The 19,088-nt window shown below is 38.7% G+C and overlaps 1 protein-coding gene across 4 annotated transcripts in view; it reads right to left on the reverse strand.

Moving 5' to 3' along the window:
• The window catches only part of KCNQ5 (potassium voltage-gated channel subfamily Q member 5), a 509,402-nt gene that overhangs the window by 56,641 nt on the left and 433,673 nt on the right, over window positions 1-19,088 (reverse strand). For 2 of the 4 annotated variants that reach the window (XM_027057408.2, XM_027057411.2), the window contains exons 8-11: window positions 15,581-15,675; window positions 11,529-11,555; window positions 6,651-6,707; window positions 2,847-3,067 (exon numbers count right to left, since the gene is read on the reverse strand). In XM_027057408.2, coding sequence (XP_026913209.1) covers window positions 2,847-3,067; window positions 6,651-6,707; window positions 11,529-11,555; window positions 15,581-15,675 — 400 coding nt within the window. The remainder of the gene's footprint in view (window positions 1-2,846; window positions 3,068-6,650; window positions 6,708-11,528; window positions 11,556-15,580; window positions 15,676-19,088) is intronic. The other 2 variants (XM_027057409.2, XM_027057410.2) reach the window with 2 other exon arrangements.

A 19,088-nucleotide genomic window follows, 5' to 3' on the forward strand; every position in this document is an offset into this window, starting at 1 on the left:
GAACCAACTGAGATGGGCATCAACCAGGGAAAAACACTTCCTTTCTAACCAATGGAACTGTACTTGTATGAAATGATGCAGAAAATGGATGGCAGGAGACCTTTCCAATTTGTTATTTATTAGAGAATAGGACTTCTATTTCTATCTGTCTGACCTCTGAGACATCTTTGCAGTAACTGAAATACTGTGATGGATAGTGCTGACTCTAGGAGTCTTTGAAAAATGTTTTCCTTCTGGCCAAACATACAAGTAGAATTAATTTTCCATATTCAGGAACCAGATCCTATTGATTTTATATGCAGATGTGCCCATCCCAACCTCACAGCACAAAGTATATTTTTTGAGGCTCCCCCCCATTGGAAGAGTGTGGACCCACTGTGGGTCATGCATGAATTTCTAGCACAGTGAGAACTCAGGATTAGGTTTGCAGATATCAGCACACCCCAGCTTGTCCAGGGATGCTATGAAGTGGGTGAGCAGGAGCTCTGTTACTGGCTGAATTGTGTCCCTCCGAAATTCATATGTTGAAGTCCTAACCTCCAGTACCTCAGGAATGTGACTCTATTTGGAGATGGGGTCTTTAAAGATACAATTACGTTAAAATGAGCTCAGTAGGGTGTGCTGTAATCCCATCTCATTGGGGTCTTTATAAGACGAAGAAATCTGGGCAAAGACATGCATGGAGGGAAGAGGAAGTGAAGACACAGGGAGAAGGTGGCTATCTACAAGCCAAGGAGATTCTCAGACTTCTGGCCTCCAGAACTATGAGAAAATCAATGTCTGCTGTGTAAGCCACACAGCTGTGCTACTTTGTTATGGCAACCCTAGAGCCTAATACAGCTCTATTTGCACTATGTTAAACTTCATTAGACAATCCATGTCTACACTCAACAAAGGCTGTTCCCCAGCGCTAAGACAAGGTGCTCTTTCTACCTCTTGGCAGCTGGGGAGAGGGAATCAGCCTAAGGAGAGGGATTTGGTGACCATCAGCTAGACCAAGGGCCCCTAGAGTTGGGGAAAGGGAGAGAGAATTATGAAAAGAAGGCTCAATTTTTTTTTAATAGAAAATCATCCTTTGTTTTCTTTTGCAAAACTTTACATGCTCACTGTAGAAATAATGGGAAATACAGATGAAAAAAATGGACAAACAAAATGCAACTATGATCTCACCACTTGGAGGTAACTGTTCATACACTGTTGTAAATCTTTCCAGACCTTTTCCTATAAATACATGAATTTACACACACATACACACACACACAGCACAGCAAAATGGAATAGTTTGTTTTTTTATGACCATCTTTCCATGTCAATAATTTTTGATTTATAGTATCATTTCTAATGTCTGTTATTATTTCATTATATTGATTATATCCTAGAAATGGAATTGGTGGGTGGGATGTGTCCAAGCCTAGGCATATGTACAGGCTTTTGATATATGTTGCCAAATTGCCTTCCAGAAACGATGCATCCATTTATATTCAGAAAGTCTATTTTGAGTGCAACATAAAGCCCTGTAACGGGTAACTCTTTACTCAGCTGTTCATGGGCTTTCAGCCAAATTCCTGGGGAGGAGAATGTGGAAACCAGAGGACACTGAAAATCTGTGTTGCCAGTGACTCAGGACACTCACAGGCTTGATGGGGGAGTGTCCAGTGCTGGTTGAGGGGGCATTTCCTACCTTGGTACAGTGATAGGCAGAGTGGAGCCTGGCAGGATGAGTATGTCCTGTGGCCAAGACGGGAGCTGCAAGCTCCAGCGGGAGAGGCCGCGTTGGGTTAGCACCCAGGCATCTACTGGGAAAGCATGGCATCCATGGAGTTGTGGAGAATGAAGAGGTGTGAAGAGGGGACTCATGTTGCTCATTTGATAGTGGGGATCATATCTCTGGGGATCTCTGAATGGGCTGGGAGGGACCCTTCGGCTGAGGTTCCAGGGATTTTACTGCAGGGAGCCTGAGATCACTGAGATTATGACCCCTGGTTGTTAATTTTATCCCTCAGGCTTTCAGGGCCTGGGAAAATACAGGTTATACCAGGGAATGAGTACAGAAGGCCCGATAGCCTTTGCAGTTTTTATGCATTAATGGAAGATGCTGTTTGACTTTGGTTCTTTGCCCAGTATAAGAGATCCCAGGGGGGCACACTTAAAAGGAAAACCAAGCTAATCTTAAATGAAAAAGGAACTATTTCATTTTATAAACATGAAAATTATACGGCACTCAATAAAATGTGTTGGCAAGTAAACTCCTGACACATTGTATGATAAATAAAGTAGGCTAGCTCCTCTTGGGGGAAGAACTTGAATTCTACTTATCATTAGATTAAGAACTTTCGACAGGAATCTTTCTAGGGCAGATAAACCATGGTCTCTGATTTACTGGTGGATAGAGCATAGTAGAAAAGGGAATAGCACCTTCATTGTTGTCCAGAAAGGGATTGTTACCCTTCTTACTGTGTTTCAAGACATTCACAGAGCACCTGGTCATCTTTGGGCCATGGACCTTTGCTGGTCAGACATAACCTATACATGAGAAGGACAGTCACGTTGATCTTGATATGGACTTTGAGAAAGAATAATGTATTGTAGATAAGAGTGAAGAATTAACAGCAGTTTGACTTCTTTGTAATGTAGATTTAGCTGCCAAAGTTGCTCCCAAAAGTAAACTTATGTTCTGTACATTTGCCCAAGGCAATGAATAAATTTCCAATAAAACAAACAAACAATTCTTTCCTTGGGGTTGTTTTCTTCTATCTTCAAGTGGTACCATGGAGAATTAATTACTTCATAATCTTGCTCATGATAGCTTATCCAATTAAACATAGTTATGGAAAAACAGGGCTTACCGTCTATCACTGGTTTAGGCTGAGAACTTTTGAGGCGCAGTGAGGGCCGGAAGCGGGTTCGGTCGTTGAAGCTCCAGCTTTTCTGCACTTTGGTGGGGCTGCCCTCGGCTGTGATGTCGGTGCTCGGGGACCTCCTGTCACCTACTGAGGCTTGTCTGCTCTTAATACTCTGGCCCCTTGGGCTAGCCATGCGTACTCGCTCCTTAAAACTTAGCTTCTGACTGTGGACAACAGAGGCATGATTATTCCATTTCAAGCAATCTCTTCCACTCCACTTGGGTAAATACTTTGATGAAACTGTATATTATATTTATTTCAATAGTGTTTTCAGCGAGTAGGAGCATAGCAATATATTCTTCCCTTATTGAAAATCTGAGCTTTATTTAAACTCTCTCTTTGCATTCATTTGAGCTCAATCTCACTAGACAGGTATGCACACCCTTCCTGGATTCCTCATAGAAAGGACTGAGATCGGGCACGGTAGTTTGTACACAATTACCCTGGAAACAACCAAGAACTGGTTCGGTATTTGCTTTAGAAACAGACTTTAGCTTTAACCTCAACTTTACAGATGAAAAAAAAGTTATTTTTTATTTGGGAAAATATCTCTTTGTGATTTCTAAGCCTTTCTACAGGGATGACAGTTACATATACATATATATCTACATTCTGCATGCATTTCATATTCCAGGCAAGATTACGATATCCATAAATTCATGCAATCTCATATCAGTTGGTGGTACTGCATACATAATATTAAACATACAACACTTAACACCCATTTCTTTAATGCTCGCATTCATTCTTGTGAGACAAAAACCACACAATGTAGAACAGCCCCAACATATAATGAATGTGATGACTGATTAACGGAATGAGATGTTATGTTCACTAACACAATTTCCTGCTATTAAACAGGTTATTGATTTGCTGTGGCAGCTACTGGTAAATTATATTTGTTCAGACATTCAGTTCTCAGATGCCAGCTAGGACTGAAATGCTGTGTGCTGATCAAGGAAGCATCAACAACAACAAAACCCAAAGTGCATCTCTGTGCTTTCCTAATCAAAAGATGTAGTGTGATGTGGTGGGAAGGGCAGGCTGGAGTCAAAGAGACTTGAGGTTTGGAGTCCTCAGCTCCAACATAAAGATGAAAACAGCAGCGTTGCTAAGAGATTTTTGTGGGAATCAAACGAATGGTAGGAATTGTCATGTACCCATTTTGTTTGTGTTCTTGTTTCATTTCTAAACCACTGTTACTCATTAGAAACTGACACTGTTATCCAGTGACAGGCCCGGGACTCTATAGGGTCTGAAGAAATGAAGGGTGAAGGGTCTGAGGGCAGTAACTTGGAGCAGCCACTCTGAGATGCTGAGATTGCAGTCATGCTGCAGCCTTTGTGGGGCATGAAGGAGGCAGTGTTCTCATGGACACGGATTATCTGAGACGAAGTGGAGTCCTTGTTTTTTCCACTTACCGCAATGTCCACTGTCCCCAGCTGCAGCATGCCAACAGCAAATGTGTTTAGTGGATATGTGTTTTGTAGCTAACAAGAAACAGTAACATTTATTTTTCCATGCCTAGTTGCTTAACAAATGATATTCTAAAAAGACACCACATTTTATGTGTTTACATGAAGACAAATCAAATAATGAACTGCGGTGATCAGAAAGTCCTGGTAACAATAAACAAGTTGACCATGCATCTGACAGCCCCCCTCTAAAATGCAGACATAGCTAAGTCCAGCGTGACTAGCTGAAGGCACATGCAGGGAACAGGCCGGGCAGTTTTGTGATGGGGTCAGGTGGGTTCAAGAGTTCTTTAAAACAATCGCATCAGTCAAAGGCTTCCTTTGTACTTGACAAATGCATGATTAAATGGTAGATAACATTAAACAACAGCAACAATAACATATAAAACTGCATCTTTTTATGCTCGGTTTAGGTTCTTCACGTCATCCCAAACCTTCAGATTATTTAAACAAATCCTCAAAGGGACAGGCCCCAAAATGTCTACCCTTTTCAAGCTTTTTCTTTCTTTCTTTTTTTTAAATAGTAAAGATTTCATATCTCTTCAGTTTCAGCACATCTGTTCCATCATTTAAATTTATGATGATCGGGGTCAGGAACATATGCTCAACTCTGCACCTTTATTTCAATTAATGAATGGCTCAAGTTTACACAGCTATCATTACAAGTATTCTCACTATACTTCATCTAATTGATTATCTTTTCTGGAGTTAATAGATGCTAATTACTACAGAAGGCTGAGTTTAGTTAATATCAAATCATTTTCTCAAACTTTAAAGATTTATCTCTTTCTTATACCAATTAAATGAAGAGGAAACTGATAAAAAATCATAAAACCATTTAATATGAAATTTAGTTTTTCCTTTTTAAAAATTTCAATTACTGAAAAAGTAAAAAAATCTGAAATAAGCATCGGTGTCACACCTGTCATGGTTTATCTGCAGTAACAAAACATTTAAAAGCAATTGCCTCTATGGAAATATTTTTTAAAAGTTGTATCTATGAAACATTTTGATATTATCTCTAATAATCAATGGAAAGTGAAAATAATATTAGTCTCTGAATCTTAATATTATTTAAAGCACTTAAAGTTGATAGAAATGAATTCAGGTACTATTTCCCTTTTTGTCCTTCTCAACTGCATGAATATTTATTTGCCAATGTCTATATTAAAAAATAGCAGAATTATTTTTAACTGAATCCAACATATTACCTATGAAATTAGAAGAAAAAAGATGTAATGTTTTCACTCTCTCTTTTGACATAATTGTATGAAAGTTAAGAATAAGATCTTAACCCAGAACTTTTAACCAGGCAAAAATTTTGTTCTCCAAAGCAAAGACCTGTTCTTACAAAAAGCTTACTTTTGTTAGTTTTTCTACTTCTTTTCCCCTTTGGAAATCAACAGAGCATCTTGTTTAGATGACTATTAACTTGATTAGATGAATGTTATTGAAAATGCACATTGATTAAAAATATAAACTCTTTGTTGGTCCATTGAAGTTTGCATTATTTTCCTGCTTTTTTGCCACATCTATAAACACAATTTTTTGAGGAAGATTTATGTAAGAATATTTTTAGGAAGACTGTCAAAGATTATTCCCAGGAGACCAACAAGATGGTCTCTCTCTGGAGAAAGTAACCAAAAGGACATCGTGGTCATGGATTTCGGCATCTTTGAGTATGCAGTCCCACCTTCCCATCTGAGGACTATAGTGGGGGAGCCTGCACAACTACTGGGAATTCTGCAAGGGAATTCTTCCCTCTCTAGGAACCAGATATACAAGTTACTCAAATGGCCCAACATGCAGGCTACTACCGGTTATTCCCTGCCAGGGAACTATGTGGCATTACTGTAACCCCAGAGTAATCCTCTTGGACCTAGAATGCTATAGTTCTTGTTATCCTTAATTACGGTTTTAGCCCTTAATAGGATAAGCATTCAACAAATTCTCGCCCCAGGCACAATATGGCAACAGAGCCAAAACCATCCAGTGCGTGCGGCAGCTCAGCAGTTGTCCTACCACAAGGGGGCGCCAAGGGGCTGACTGCCAGTGCTGTGCGGGACCCTGCCTATTTGTCCCTGGGGTAGAGTATCAAAGCAGGCAACAGGCAACATGGAAAATTACAAGCGGGTTGAAAACCTCATTCAAGAAGTCCTTAGGAAGAGTGAGTCTGAGCAGGGCTCAGGTAGGATGGCGGTGTAACCTGGTCATGCACCTGAGGTTAGTTGGCATTCTCAAATTTCATGTCAATAGCCGGGATGCTGGGTACCTCTGCTTCCGTGAGGTGTACATTCTGAAGAGCTTCTGCTTATTACTACAGAACTTACTAGGAGTGAGGGAAATAGAGCAGCACATTACTAAGCATTTCACCACCATGAAAGTGCTCAGGGATTTCTTTTTCTTTTAGAACAAAGCCATTTGGCTTTATTGTTTTTCAGATATAAGTATATAGACTATTTAAGCAGTGAGTACTAACTATGCAGTTTAATCGTGCTGCTGGAAATATAACCAGTGCTCTTAATGGTTAGGCTGAAATAACTGGATGTGAAATAGGGCATTACAGATGATGGACGTCTATGTGTTAGCATCTGATTCATATGAAAATTAAGAAGATAAATATTTTAGAAATAGCAATCCTTGTAATAAATAGCAATGCAACAGAGTAGAAATGAGGAACAAAATATTTCAGAACTTAAAAAAATAAATATTTATAGCAATCAATGAAGTTGATACCATTAATTGCTTTGAAATATTTAAAAAAGTTTCTTGATTTGTATAAGACACCTGTAGTTATAGTTAATATTGGTAAATAATTGTCAGAATACATGCTCAAAAAAGTCAGAAGAAAAGATTCTAGGTCACTAGCTTGTTAAAAAAAGAGTTTCTTACTGTAAGTTGTATGATGTGTTTTTAAAAGACTAAATCATTTCCCTCTATCAATAAATGAGAACAGAAGGAGAGACCATTTTTAAAAGATTATTTTTGAAACAATCTAACATTTTGCCCATAAGGACACAAGTTGATTATGCTGAAAAAAGAAGTCTAGTCTTACTTAGTTTAACAACACATGCAGATCATTCTTTGCGCACAGAAGAAAGAAAATGTAAATAATGGAAAATAAATGCAGACGAGATACAAGAACAGACAGTCTTTTCTGTCAGCATTCTAGAGTTCTCTCCTAAGAGCCATTCATCTCAGAACCTTATGAAGCCAACCACATAGGAGCTATTTGGACAGAGCACTCAGTGGATCACAGCACAAGATGATAACATAATAAAAGAGTATCATTTATGCTTTAACTTTTAAGACATGCATCCTTGTAACAGTCTCACAAGAACCTGTTAAAGCAACTTTAGATAGTCTACTAATAAGTCTGACAGAGTTCTATTTAAAGCTATACACTGTGATCAAGGCAGCTTAACTATGGAGCAGGCACATAGCCAACAATTGTTGACTAAGGAGACAGGGTAAGCAGAGGCAGCGAGATTTACAGATCATCCCTAAACCTCCATTGGCATGATCTATTCTCGTAGCAATAAAAACCTAGTAGGCAGGAAGAAGTAAGAGCCTTTTTGTGGCAGTGTGCTCTCGATGGCTAACTGACTTTCTTGTCAAGGAGGAAAGGAGGAGGACATAAAACCTCAAGGTGAGAATATTGGCTTAATCTGGTTAGATGGTTTATAGGTAAATTCTATTTTCTGACAGTGACAATTTATACTAAAATGGAAAAACTATCCAGTTTAAAAAATGAGTCGGAAAATTCCTTAATGGAATGATTAATTGCAATAAAATCAGTAAACATATTCACCACATATGAGATTAGAACTGTTTTAGTGGGAAGACAGAGGAGAACAAATGAATAATTAAATGATGCTAAACAACTTTCATTTATGGTCTAAGTAAAGGAAGAACAGAGCAGGCTCCATTGACACTAACAGTAATGTACCTGACCCTGTACCAAACAAAGAGACATTATTTTAACTGTTGTTCAGCTGAGCTCTTGAGACCGTTGGTTTGCATTTTAAAGAAAAATTTTGGACCTGTCACGAACAATGCAAAAGCATCATGGAACTGGATGTCTTTCCCTAGCCAAAACATCATATATACATTTTGTTTAAACATACCCTAACCTCAGTGTAGAAAGACAAAAATCTAACAAGAATATTCCAAAGCAGGGAACCTTGTTAACTATGGGGGTAAATGAATGTGTGATGCTTCACTACATTCTGCAGAGAAAAGCCTCTCTGTGCATGGCCTGGTCATTCAGAGGTAACAAATGCCAGGCACCTGGAGAGAGTTATTGGCTACTGGACTAACCTCATCTACACTTGAATTACTCCCAGTTCTTAACACAATGAAAAACCATATGGAAAGATTTAGGAGACTCTAGGCTCTGAGATATCTGGAAGATAACAGAGTTGGCTAAAGTTTCTCTCTTCTGCTTCTCTGAATCACCATCAATAACCCTGTGGCCCCAAACACAGTGAGGGGCTTTGCACTGGGGTGGTGTTGATCAATCCACTTGAAACTGGGACAAGGATTATCAATATTATTAGTCTAAACCCAGATCTGCTCTCGTCCAAGAAACAGTCCTCATTCTAAATGCATTTTCTTTTGTTTGTATTTTGCTGGAGTAAGGGCAAATTTGTTTTTCTTAAGGTGGCACTGTTGCTGTTGTTAATACAATAGTCTTTTTGCATTCATTATGCAGTATTGGAAATTCCATTGCCTATGGAGCACAAGGTGAAAGCTAACCTAATGTTAAAATGGGAGTTTCAGCTTGTTTCCTTCAGAATGAAATGTTTTAATTTTTTCATTTTCTCTCTTTTTATGTATTTCCTTTTTCTCATTTTTGTTGGTGTTTTTCTTCATAAAACTACTTGAGGTCAGGAACATTTTATTACTCCATCCAAGAACTGTATATTGAGCATATTCTCTGTCATAGCTTTACACAGGATGATAGGATACATAATTGGGGGATAGAAGACCTAAGTGTATGAAGTATGAAGAAGCATCAAGTAAGGCACGCGTGCTAAATAGTAACAGAGGACCTGTTTCACAGTGTTTTCCAAATGTCCATGACCAGAGAGAAGCAAGAAATCTCTGTTACATAGCTCAGTGTTTCTGTATATGTTCAAAACTGAAGATGAGTTATTTTTGACACCCTTAGTCACAATTATGTAGAATAAATTTTAACGTTTTAGGTATATGTGAACATCATGAAATTAAAAAAATTTGGTTGTTGTCTTTTTGTTGTCTTTTTGAATCACAACAGCGGACTAGGAGGTTCCTTGTTGGAGTGAGGAGCAGAAGCTCAACAGTGACACTTTAGTTTTGTCTTTACTTTCTGCCTCGGTGACATTGGGAAAAAGTGCAAGATCATGTGTGCAAGACCCCTCCCTCAGGACTGACATAAAGAGTCACACTTTTGCAAGCATTTTTACACAACTCACAAGTTTCCCTTTTAGGCACCAATAGCTCTGTTTTGGAGGATGAAACCAAGACAGGTGACCTTACTCTTAGGCAACTGTGGAGTTTGTGCCAAAGATTTGGAGTTTCTGCCTTTAGGATTTGGAGATAAATTACCCTTTGTAAATGGATAGCTCTGAAAACAAGGGAAACTTTTCAAATATCATCAGATAGACTAAAAGAGCTTATAATGGCTGTGATTCATTTTGTGTAACTCCTTTCAGGTAAAATTGTCATGACAGAAGGATGGTGGGGTTTGTATGGATGGAGTCTAGACAAAAGAGGACTAAAGGGTCAGAATTGGTCAGCCTGCCTCTTCTAGAGTCTATACAAAGAATGTTCTGAGTCTGATGACCAGAACCTCTCTTTGGGCAGAAATATCTCTAAAGTGGAGAAGACCAAATCTTCAGGCTTTAAAACTTTCTGGAAGTATCATCCAGGAATATCCAAAGACCTTTGCTCTAACTCCTTGTCTACCAAAGAAGAAAAGGGTCTTTAATGCCACCCAGGTGTAGGCTTACCTACCCCAAAGGAGTGTTGTGCATCCTACCACATCTGTCTCCCATGATAGGTGCATTTATGTTTTGGCTTGTGAATCTTTTTAGGTGTTAATCAACATAATGCAGAAATGGGTGGGCCAGAGTCTCATCACCCCAAGTGAACTTCCAAAACTAGTTTCAGTACTGTATACATGTATTGCAATTAATGTCATTAGTAGGACAGTACAAAACTAAATGAATGATCCTTGGACTCCCGTTGGTCCCCACTGAGGGGCCAATTCTGTGCGGGTGGGGGGGGGGCAGGGAACACCGGTGTTCCCTCAATACTGAAACAAACAGCAGTGACTGGAAAAAGTTTTTTCTTCTTCCCTTTCAGGCACCTGGGTTTCTTCTGCTGGTTCTGCCTCTGCTACTCCTCACACCATCAGTGCTGAGATCCACCTGGCTCTGTCCTTTGAAGCTTTTCTCCCAAATTCAGATCCTTCCTGGCACTTACTAACACAGAATAAAATGTTCTCTTTCACCTCCTATTCCCCTATGTCTAACTCTCTGCTTTTTAATCTGGTAAAGCATTTCCTTGAAAGGCATGAAAGAATGACCATAAATTACTTGGTGAAGTTTCTGGGAGGATTATCTTCTTCTTAAAGGATGGTGGGTGGGTGAGGGGGGTGGGTAGGGGGAGCTCTTCTCCTGAAGCATGTCACCTGAGTAAGCCTCAGCGCTTAATGAGCTGGAGATGTCACAGAAAGATTGTTCCTACCTTCTATACACAGTGTTCCTTTTGCAAAAAAAAAAAACCTCAATTTCTTATTCTAAAAGAAGGACCCTGAAGAAGGGAAATATATCTTACACTGCTTCCTGGAATTTGAATGCTTGGGTTAAGACTTCTCTGAGAAAATGGTAGCATGAAATAACCAAAAGCCGTAGTTATTATTTTTCCCCAAGAATGTTCCATGCCCTGCCGATTGTAAAAAGCAGTGAGTGAGTTACGGAGACACTTATGCTTCTAAGGGAAAAAAAAGAATCAATGAAACAGCAACCTTTGCAGGCAATATTGTGAAAGGTCACTTTTAATCATTTCCAGTTTGTGATCAATTTTACTCACATGAGACACATTTAAAACATCTGTTAGGCATCAGATTTATAAACAAACATGTAGCAGAAGAGAAATCACAAACCTGCTTGATGTTTCCCCTTGTTCTTTCCTTCAGGTGCGTGCAGGCAGAAGAGAAATGATGATAAACTGGTGAATACATGTATAGCACTTGATAATGGCCAAATTGGAGATTGGGGAATAAAATTACCTTAAGTATTTCTTTTCAAGCAAGATCCATAGAAGCAATAGTCTTTGTAATAAGTGTGCCTAACTTTTAAACATCTATTTTTTGTGCCACAGACCTGAGCTGGCACGTTTACTTAGCAAGACCAACAGTGCTCACATGTCACCCAAAACTATAGACTCTTCAGTAGCTGAAGTTATCCATCCATAGTTAAGAAAAAGTGGTTCTGATCTAACTGGCATTAGCAAAGACTCTTAGAATGGTGCTGGCAACACTGTAGCTGTAGTCCTGTGCTTTAGGCAGACTCTTGAGTTCCTAAATCTGGATTCATTAATGTGTGACTGTGGCCTTGTACTTTAATCACTTGTTGAGGAAGATTTTGTTTTCATATTGCATACCATAGGAATTCTCTTGGAATAAATTAGGCACATAGAAAGTTGATCACAACTCTCCTAGCCTAGTGTTGGATGGCATTTTTAATAACCCATCTAGGCAGATTCAGGTCTGTGCAACCTGGTGTAGGGTCCCTGCTCTTTGGGAATGAGCTGTGTGTCCTTGGACAAACATCTTACTTTCTTGTAGGCCTTGATTTTCTTATGAATAAATTGAAGGCGTTAGATTAATAATGTCTAAATTCTGACTTCTTAAGTATCACATGGCATCCTTGGAGCTTGATAATTCTCCACAGCTTCATAAAATATCAGACTCATTCCCTAAAAGAGCACATTTACCTGTGTTATACACTTTACATAGCCTTCATTTTCTTGGAGAAGAAAATCAAGAAAAAATATGTCCTGCTGTAAATCCTTCTGTTATTAAAACAGAACTTTGAAATAGCAACTGCTAAGACCTTGAAAATGTATGTGAGACCAGCCAGACCAGAAAGGAGAGAGTCGGAAACTGCTGTGTGTATCCCTGGCAGGTTTGAGTGGGTATGGCATGCCCCTCCCTCCCCCGCACACTTGTTATACCTCTTTTCCATCCTACTCCTTGGAATAAGGTTGAGGAGTCAAAGCATCTCATTTTATCTCTAAAACTGCTGGGGAGAAGAGCATGAGTTCGTGTTTTTTAATAACAATATCATTGATGATGCTGCTGTTGATAATATGATCTCTCTTCCCTGACCACCTGTTTAAAACTGCAGTCCCTAATGTCCCTTAAATTCTTTCCCTACTTTACTTTTCTCCTTAGCACTATTGCCATCTAATATATTACATATTTATTTGTTTGTTTGTTTTCTCTTCCCAATGTTTGTTGAATATATATTCCCTGCAGCCTGAGATTCTAATCTGTTTTTTTTTTCTTTCACTGCTACATTTCTAGTGTCTAATAGCACTTTCACTGCTACATTTCTAATAGGTACTCAACGAATAGTTATTTAATGAATGCATGAATGAATGAGTGAATCATTCCTTCCTTCAGAAGTTCTTAAACTCTGAATGTTATAGGAAATATACTATGTAAATAAAAAGAAGTTTCAGTCTGTTTCTGACTACATCACTCTGCACTCAGTAAGCCAGCTAATTATAAATGTCAAAATATCCCTCTAAGTTATTGTAAGTTACTCTCTTCACAGATCTACAAACTTGAATAAAGCAGGCATGCTTTCTAAAGCAAAGGTTCTGAACTTGGCTTCAGGGAGTCTGTGAATACATTAAAATGGTAGGCAAAGTTTTGATTTTTTTGTGCATTGAATATTTTTTGTCGGGAAGAGTCCATAATTATGATCATTCTCAATGGTTTAACAAAAACAACAACAATAATAAAGATTAGGAACCACACAATTTGGAGCAATAATGTGTCACTAAAGGGAGAGATGTTAGGACATCCAGGTTCCTATGAACTTTGCCAGTGACTGTTGTGTCATTCTGGACAAGTACCTGTTATTGAGTAAATGGGACTGAGATTCAGAGGTTAATGTGTGTGTGTGTGTGTGGGGGCGTGTAGGGAGACGACAATGAAGGGGATGGCTGATAGCCAGAGTGGAATAGGATGAATACAGGTGTTTGCATAAATTCTCCTCTACCCGCCCGCCCCCCCCCCCCCCCATTTAAAATGGAAGATATCAGAGGAAACAGAGAAATTATGTGAGTAAAATAATAGCTTATGCATTGGGAGAATGTGACTCATTATTAATTTTTTTCTAGGTTTCAGAATGACCTTAATCCAAAAACTTGTGAAACTAGAAAGCCAAATTATCACATGATAAGAGACCACTCTCTTCTGTCACTTGAGAACCTTCTTTTGTTTTTTTCTACTAGCCTTACTCTTACACATTAACCCAGACAACTTCATGAGTACAAGACATGCAATTTCTATACAATTTTCATTTCTGATTCATACCCCCAAGTACTAGATGGCATGAGTTATGTCCCTTTTTTGTTTTTAATACCACAACTTTGAAAGAGTCTTATACTCAACAGAGGAAATTAAACTAAATTTTAAGATCTATGCGAAAAGACAATTCTCATCCATGCGTTCATTCAACACTATCCATGCTTCTATCCTTGCTAAGGTTCCATCTCTTCTAAAGCCTAGGGTTCTGTGAGTATCTGTCACAAGTGCTGACAAAGTTTTGACTCCAACTTCTAGGAGACAGGTCCTATCGGAGCTTAGAGGTTATCTTGCTCACCTTTAGTCCTTCACTTGGTAGATGGGAAAACTGAGGCCCAAGGAAGATTAGGGAAGCAATGTAACGGATCCTGACAGTGACACATCTATAGCTTCTCAACAGCATGCACTCTGAAGCATCACAAATCTCCTTCGAGACTGAAATTCCAGGCAACAAGTCATGGAGGTTTCCCCAGATGATTCCTCTTCCACATCAAGTAAGAAGGAGGTTTTTCTGACTGAATCACAGTAGTTAGATGCCTTGAACCCTTTTCAGCAACTAGGATTAAGGTTTTGTTGGACTAGGAAGGGAAATAGCAAGTGCTCTAAAATACTAAGTCAGATAAGCACTTTGATAACTTTTAACAATGTGAGGAATGGACTGTTGTAATCAAGCTGGGTGACACACAGAAAGCCTTTCCCTTGACTTGGTTGCTTTGCTTGTTTCACTGATTTCTTTAATTAGATGGTGATAATGATTTAGTATGTTCTGCTAGTTGAACTGGAGTCTAGGATTTCAGGACTAAGGACTTTTTTTTTTTTAAATTAAAGATCACTGTGGTAGCCATTATGGCCATTCATAATTTTTCTGGTTCTCCTCTCTTTTTCAGGCACATAGTATGATTGCACTTTCCCATCCTCTTTGAGTTGAAGCATGGTCAGGTGATTTGTCTTGACCAATGGAATGTGAATGAAAGCCATATTACTTTCAAACTTTGAATGCTTATTTCAACTTTTAATTTGATTGGTCCCATGGCTTCACTGTAGGTTATAATCCTATTAGGACTCCAGCTCTTCTTTTGCTACTGATACTAGTTTGATCAGCAAGTGAAAGCTCAAGGACCATCCTGTCAGGAGATCCAGATGAGAGAGGGCTTTGAGGGACTTCATGCAAACATACATTGCTCTCAAAGTGTTCCCTGCTTGGGGTCAGGTATTGGATGGAGTTTAAACAGTCATTGTTTTTCAGGAGCCCTAGTGCTTACCTTTAGAATTTTGGTGGGTTTTATGAAATGATTTATTAGAAAATAAACATGTAATAATAGAAATAAATCTCTATAAAAATTTGGATTCCTTTAATCTTTAAGCTCAGTCTATGAATGGTGAGGAATGATCCTGAGTCCATTTAGTTTTGTGCCTGAGTTGCTGCTGAACAGGGCTGAATCTCTCAAAGAGCAGCAGAGAATAAGACAAGCCAAAAGTCAACACGTGTGTGTGTGTGCATGTGTGCGCATGCATACATGGGTGTACGCGCAAGTGCGTGTGTGTGCGTGTGTATGATTTATTTTGCAAACTTGAGGAAGCTTGATGACAGCATCAGCTGTCACATTGATACCTACTTGGTGGGGCTGCAGGTGTGCAAGGCCTTCAAGTGTGGCTTCCAGGTTGCAATGGAAACAGATTTCTCATCAGCTGCATAACTACGCCAAACGCACTGCATGTGGCATACATGAGGACATAAAAAACAAAAACAAAAGAGAGGAGAAAACAGAATAACATGAAAAGGGAGATTATTAAGTTACTATATCTTAAGAATCTTTTCCTTGTCATACTTGGCCCTGATAAATGCCCAAAGGGTGAAAAAGACTACCTTGGCATATTCTTTCATATTAGTAGAATTGTTTGTCCAAACAACTCACACCAAACAAAAAAAGTACCAAGGGGTGCCTGGGTGGCTCAGTTGGTTAAGCATCTGACTCTTGATTTCAGCTCATGTCATTATCTTGCGGTTCATGGGATCAAGCCCCAAGTCGGGCTCTGTGCTGACAAAGTGGAGCCTGCTTGGGATTCTCTGTCTCCCTTTCTCTCTGCCCTTCCCCCACTTGATCACGCTCTCTCTCAAAAAAAGAATAAAAATTAAAAAAAAGAAAGAGCCCAGCAATTACTTAACAACATTGTTTCAGAAGTAAATTAAAAAAAAAAAAAAGAATAAAAGTACCAAAAAGTAAAACATGAAGCAATTTTTGAATTGGCTAGGAAGAGATATGACTTATTTGAGGTAAATTATCTGAGCATGAACATGCCTTCCGGGAACCAACTGTACATCTGTAATCACTCTTTGATAAGATAGTGGCAAAGGACTACTGAAAACCCACAATGCAACTAGTAAACTAACTAGTAAATTAATGACCACCAGAGTCATTAATGTATGTGAATTAGTGTAATTCCATGATGAACTGTGTAATATTCCTAATGCTAAAAATGGAGACAGTGGTAATAAAATGCAGGGCTAAAACAAGATAGGGAAATGTATTCTCTAGGAATATAATTGGAAAGTTAAAAATTAATGTCATGGTTGGGGTGCCTGGGTGGCTCAGTCGGTTAAGTCAACTTCAACTCAGGTCATGATCTCGCTGTTTGTGAGTTTCAGCCTCCTGGACTCTGTGCTGACAGCTCAGAACCTGGAGCCTGCTTAGGATTCTGTGTCTCATCTCCAAAGGCATGGGAATTAAAAGCAAAAATGAACTATTGGGACCTCATCAAGATAAAAAGCTTCTGCACTGCAAAGAAAACAATCAACAGAACTAAAAGGCAACCAACAGAATGGGAAAAGATATTTGCAAATGACATATCAGACAAAGGTCTAGTATCCAAAATCTATAAAGAATTTACCAAACTCCACACCTGAAAAACAAATAATCCAGTGAAGAAATGGGCAGAAGACATGAATAGACACTTCTCTAAAGAAGACCTCCAGATGGCCAACAGGCACATGAAAAGATGCTCAACGTCACTCCTCATCAGGGAAATACAAATCAAAACCACACTGAGATATCACCTCATGCCAGTCAGAGTGGCTAAAATGAACAAATTGGGAGACTATAGGTCCTGGAGAGGATGTGGAGAAACGGGAACCCTCTTGCACTGTTGGTGTGAAGGCAAACTGGTGCAGCCGCTCTGGAAAATAGTATGGAAGTTCCTCAAAAAATTAAAAATAGATCTACCCTATGACCCAGCAATAGCACTGCTAGGAATTTACCCAAGGGATACGGGAGTGCTGATGCATAGGGGCACTTGTACCCCAATGTTTATAGCAGCACTTTCAACAATAGCCAAATTATGGAAAGAGCCTAAATGTCCATCAACTGATGAATGAATAAAGAAATTGTGGTTTATATACACAATGGAATACTACTTGGCAATGAGAAAAAATGAAATATGGCTTTTTGTAGCAACGTGGATGGAACTGGAGCGTGTTATGCTAAGTGAAATAAGCCATACAGAGAAAGACGGATACCATATGTTTTCACTCCTATGTGGATCCTGAGAAACTTAACAGAAGACCATGGGGGAGGGGAAGGAAAAAAAAAGTTAGAGGGGGAGGGAGCCAAACCATAAGAGACTCTTAAAAACTGAGAACAAACTGAGGGTTGATGGGGGGTGGGAGGGAGGGGAGGGTGGGTGATGGGCATTGAGTAGGGCACCTGTTGGGATGAGCACTGGGTGTTGCATGGAAACCAATTTGACAATAAATTTCATATTAAAAAAAAAAAAGGATTCTGTGTCTCTCCCTCTCTCTGCCCCTCCCCCGCTTGTGCTCTGTCTCTCTCTCTCTCTCAAGAATAAACATTAAAATTTTTTTTTAATTAAAAAAATTAATGTCGTAGTCTAAGATTATGTTTATGGCTTTTTGATGTAAAACATAAGCTCTCTTTACTTTATACATAATTACACCTGATACATACAATACAATGTATTTTCATGTAGTCTTCACACTCAGAGTATGGATTAAGACTCTTATTTTGTGTAAGAGAAAATAAAGGCTCAGATAAATTAAGTGGTTGGTAGAGTTGAGACATTATCTCAGATTGCCTGGCTCTTGGTCTTAGAATCCCTCTATTGTCCTTTGCTTACTACTTGCTGACTATTGCTGGAAAAGTTTTCCTTTAAACTGTCCATTTGAGAGATTGCTTGAACGTACTTTCCATATAGATTTAAGTGATTTTTTTCCTTTTTAATAAGTCTGCAAACATTTATTAAAAAAAAATTTAAGTTTATTCATTTTGAGAGAGAGAGAGACAGAGAGAGGGAGAGAGAGAAAATCCCAATGAGGGGATGAGGGGCTCAAACTCTCAAACCATAAGATCATGACCTGAACCAAAACCAAGAGTCGGATGCTTAACTGACTGAGCCACTCAGGTGCCCCAGTCTGCAAACATTTCTAATGACCAAGTGATTACTCCAATATCCCAAGAGAAAAGTTTTTTTTTTATTACAATTCATAAATCAAAGCATTCTACTTTATTGGGCCGATTCATTTAAATGGGTCACATCCCTGCTAAATAACTATCATTCATGATTTTGAAACTTATAAGGAAGAGAACAGTGATCAATGATCACTGATCATTTGATCAATAGTCAAAACTTACAATGAAGAGAATATCATTAAATAAATGTGTACTGAACAAAAAAAGTTAAAAACTGACCCAACAACTTTGGGAAACTGGCAGTATCTATTAAAGCTGAATGTATATATATCTTACGATATAGCTACATACTCCTACATACATACTCAGTAGGTGTGTTTATATATGTTCATCAAAAGATATGTACTATAGTGTTCAAAACTCTACTGCTCTCTTATTAAACTGAAGCTGGAAATGTTCAAACTCCTACTAACAGTAGAATTAAAGAGGTAAGTTGTGGTACATTAACATAATGGAATGGTACACTATTACAACAGTAACAGCACACTGGAACTATGCTCGATGATGGACAAGCTTCATATGAATAACGTTGAGTGAAAGAAACAAGACACAGAAGGGTACATGTTGTGTAATTCCATTTCCATAAAGTACAAGCAACAGGAAAAACTAAGCTATGCTGTTAGAACACCAGCACAGTGAG

Source organism: Acinonyx jubatus, chromosome B2 (genome assembly GCF_027475565.1).
Source record: "Acinonyx jubatus isolate Ajub_Pintada_27869175 chromosome B2, VMU_Ajub_asm_v1.0, whole genome shotgun sequence".
In the NCBI taxonomy this organism is placed as follows: Eukaryota; Metazoa; Chordata; class Mammalia; order Carnivora; family Felidae; genus Acinonyx; species Acinonyx jubatus.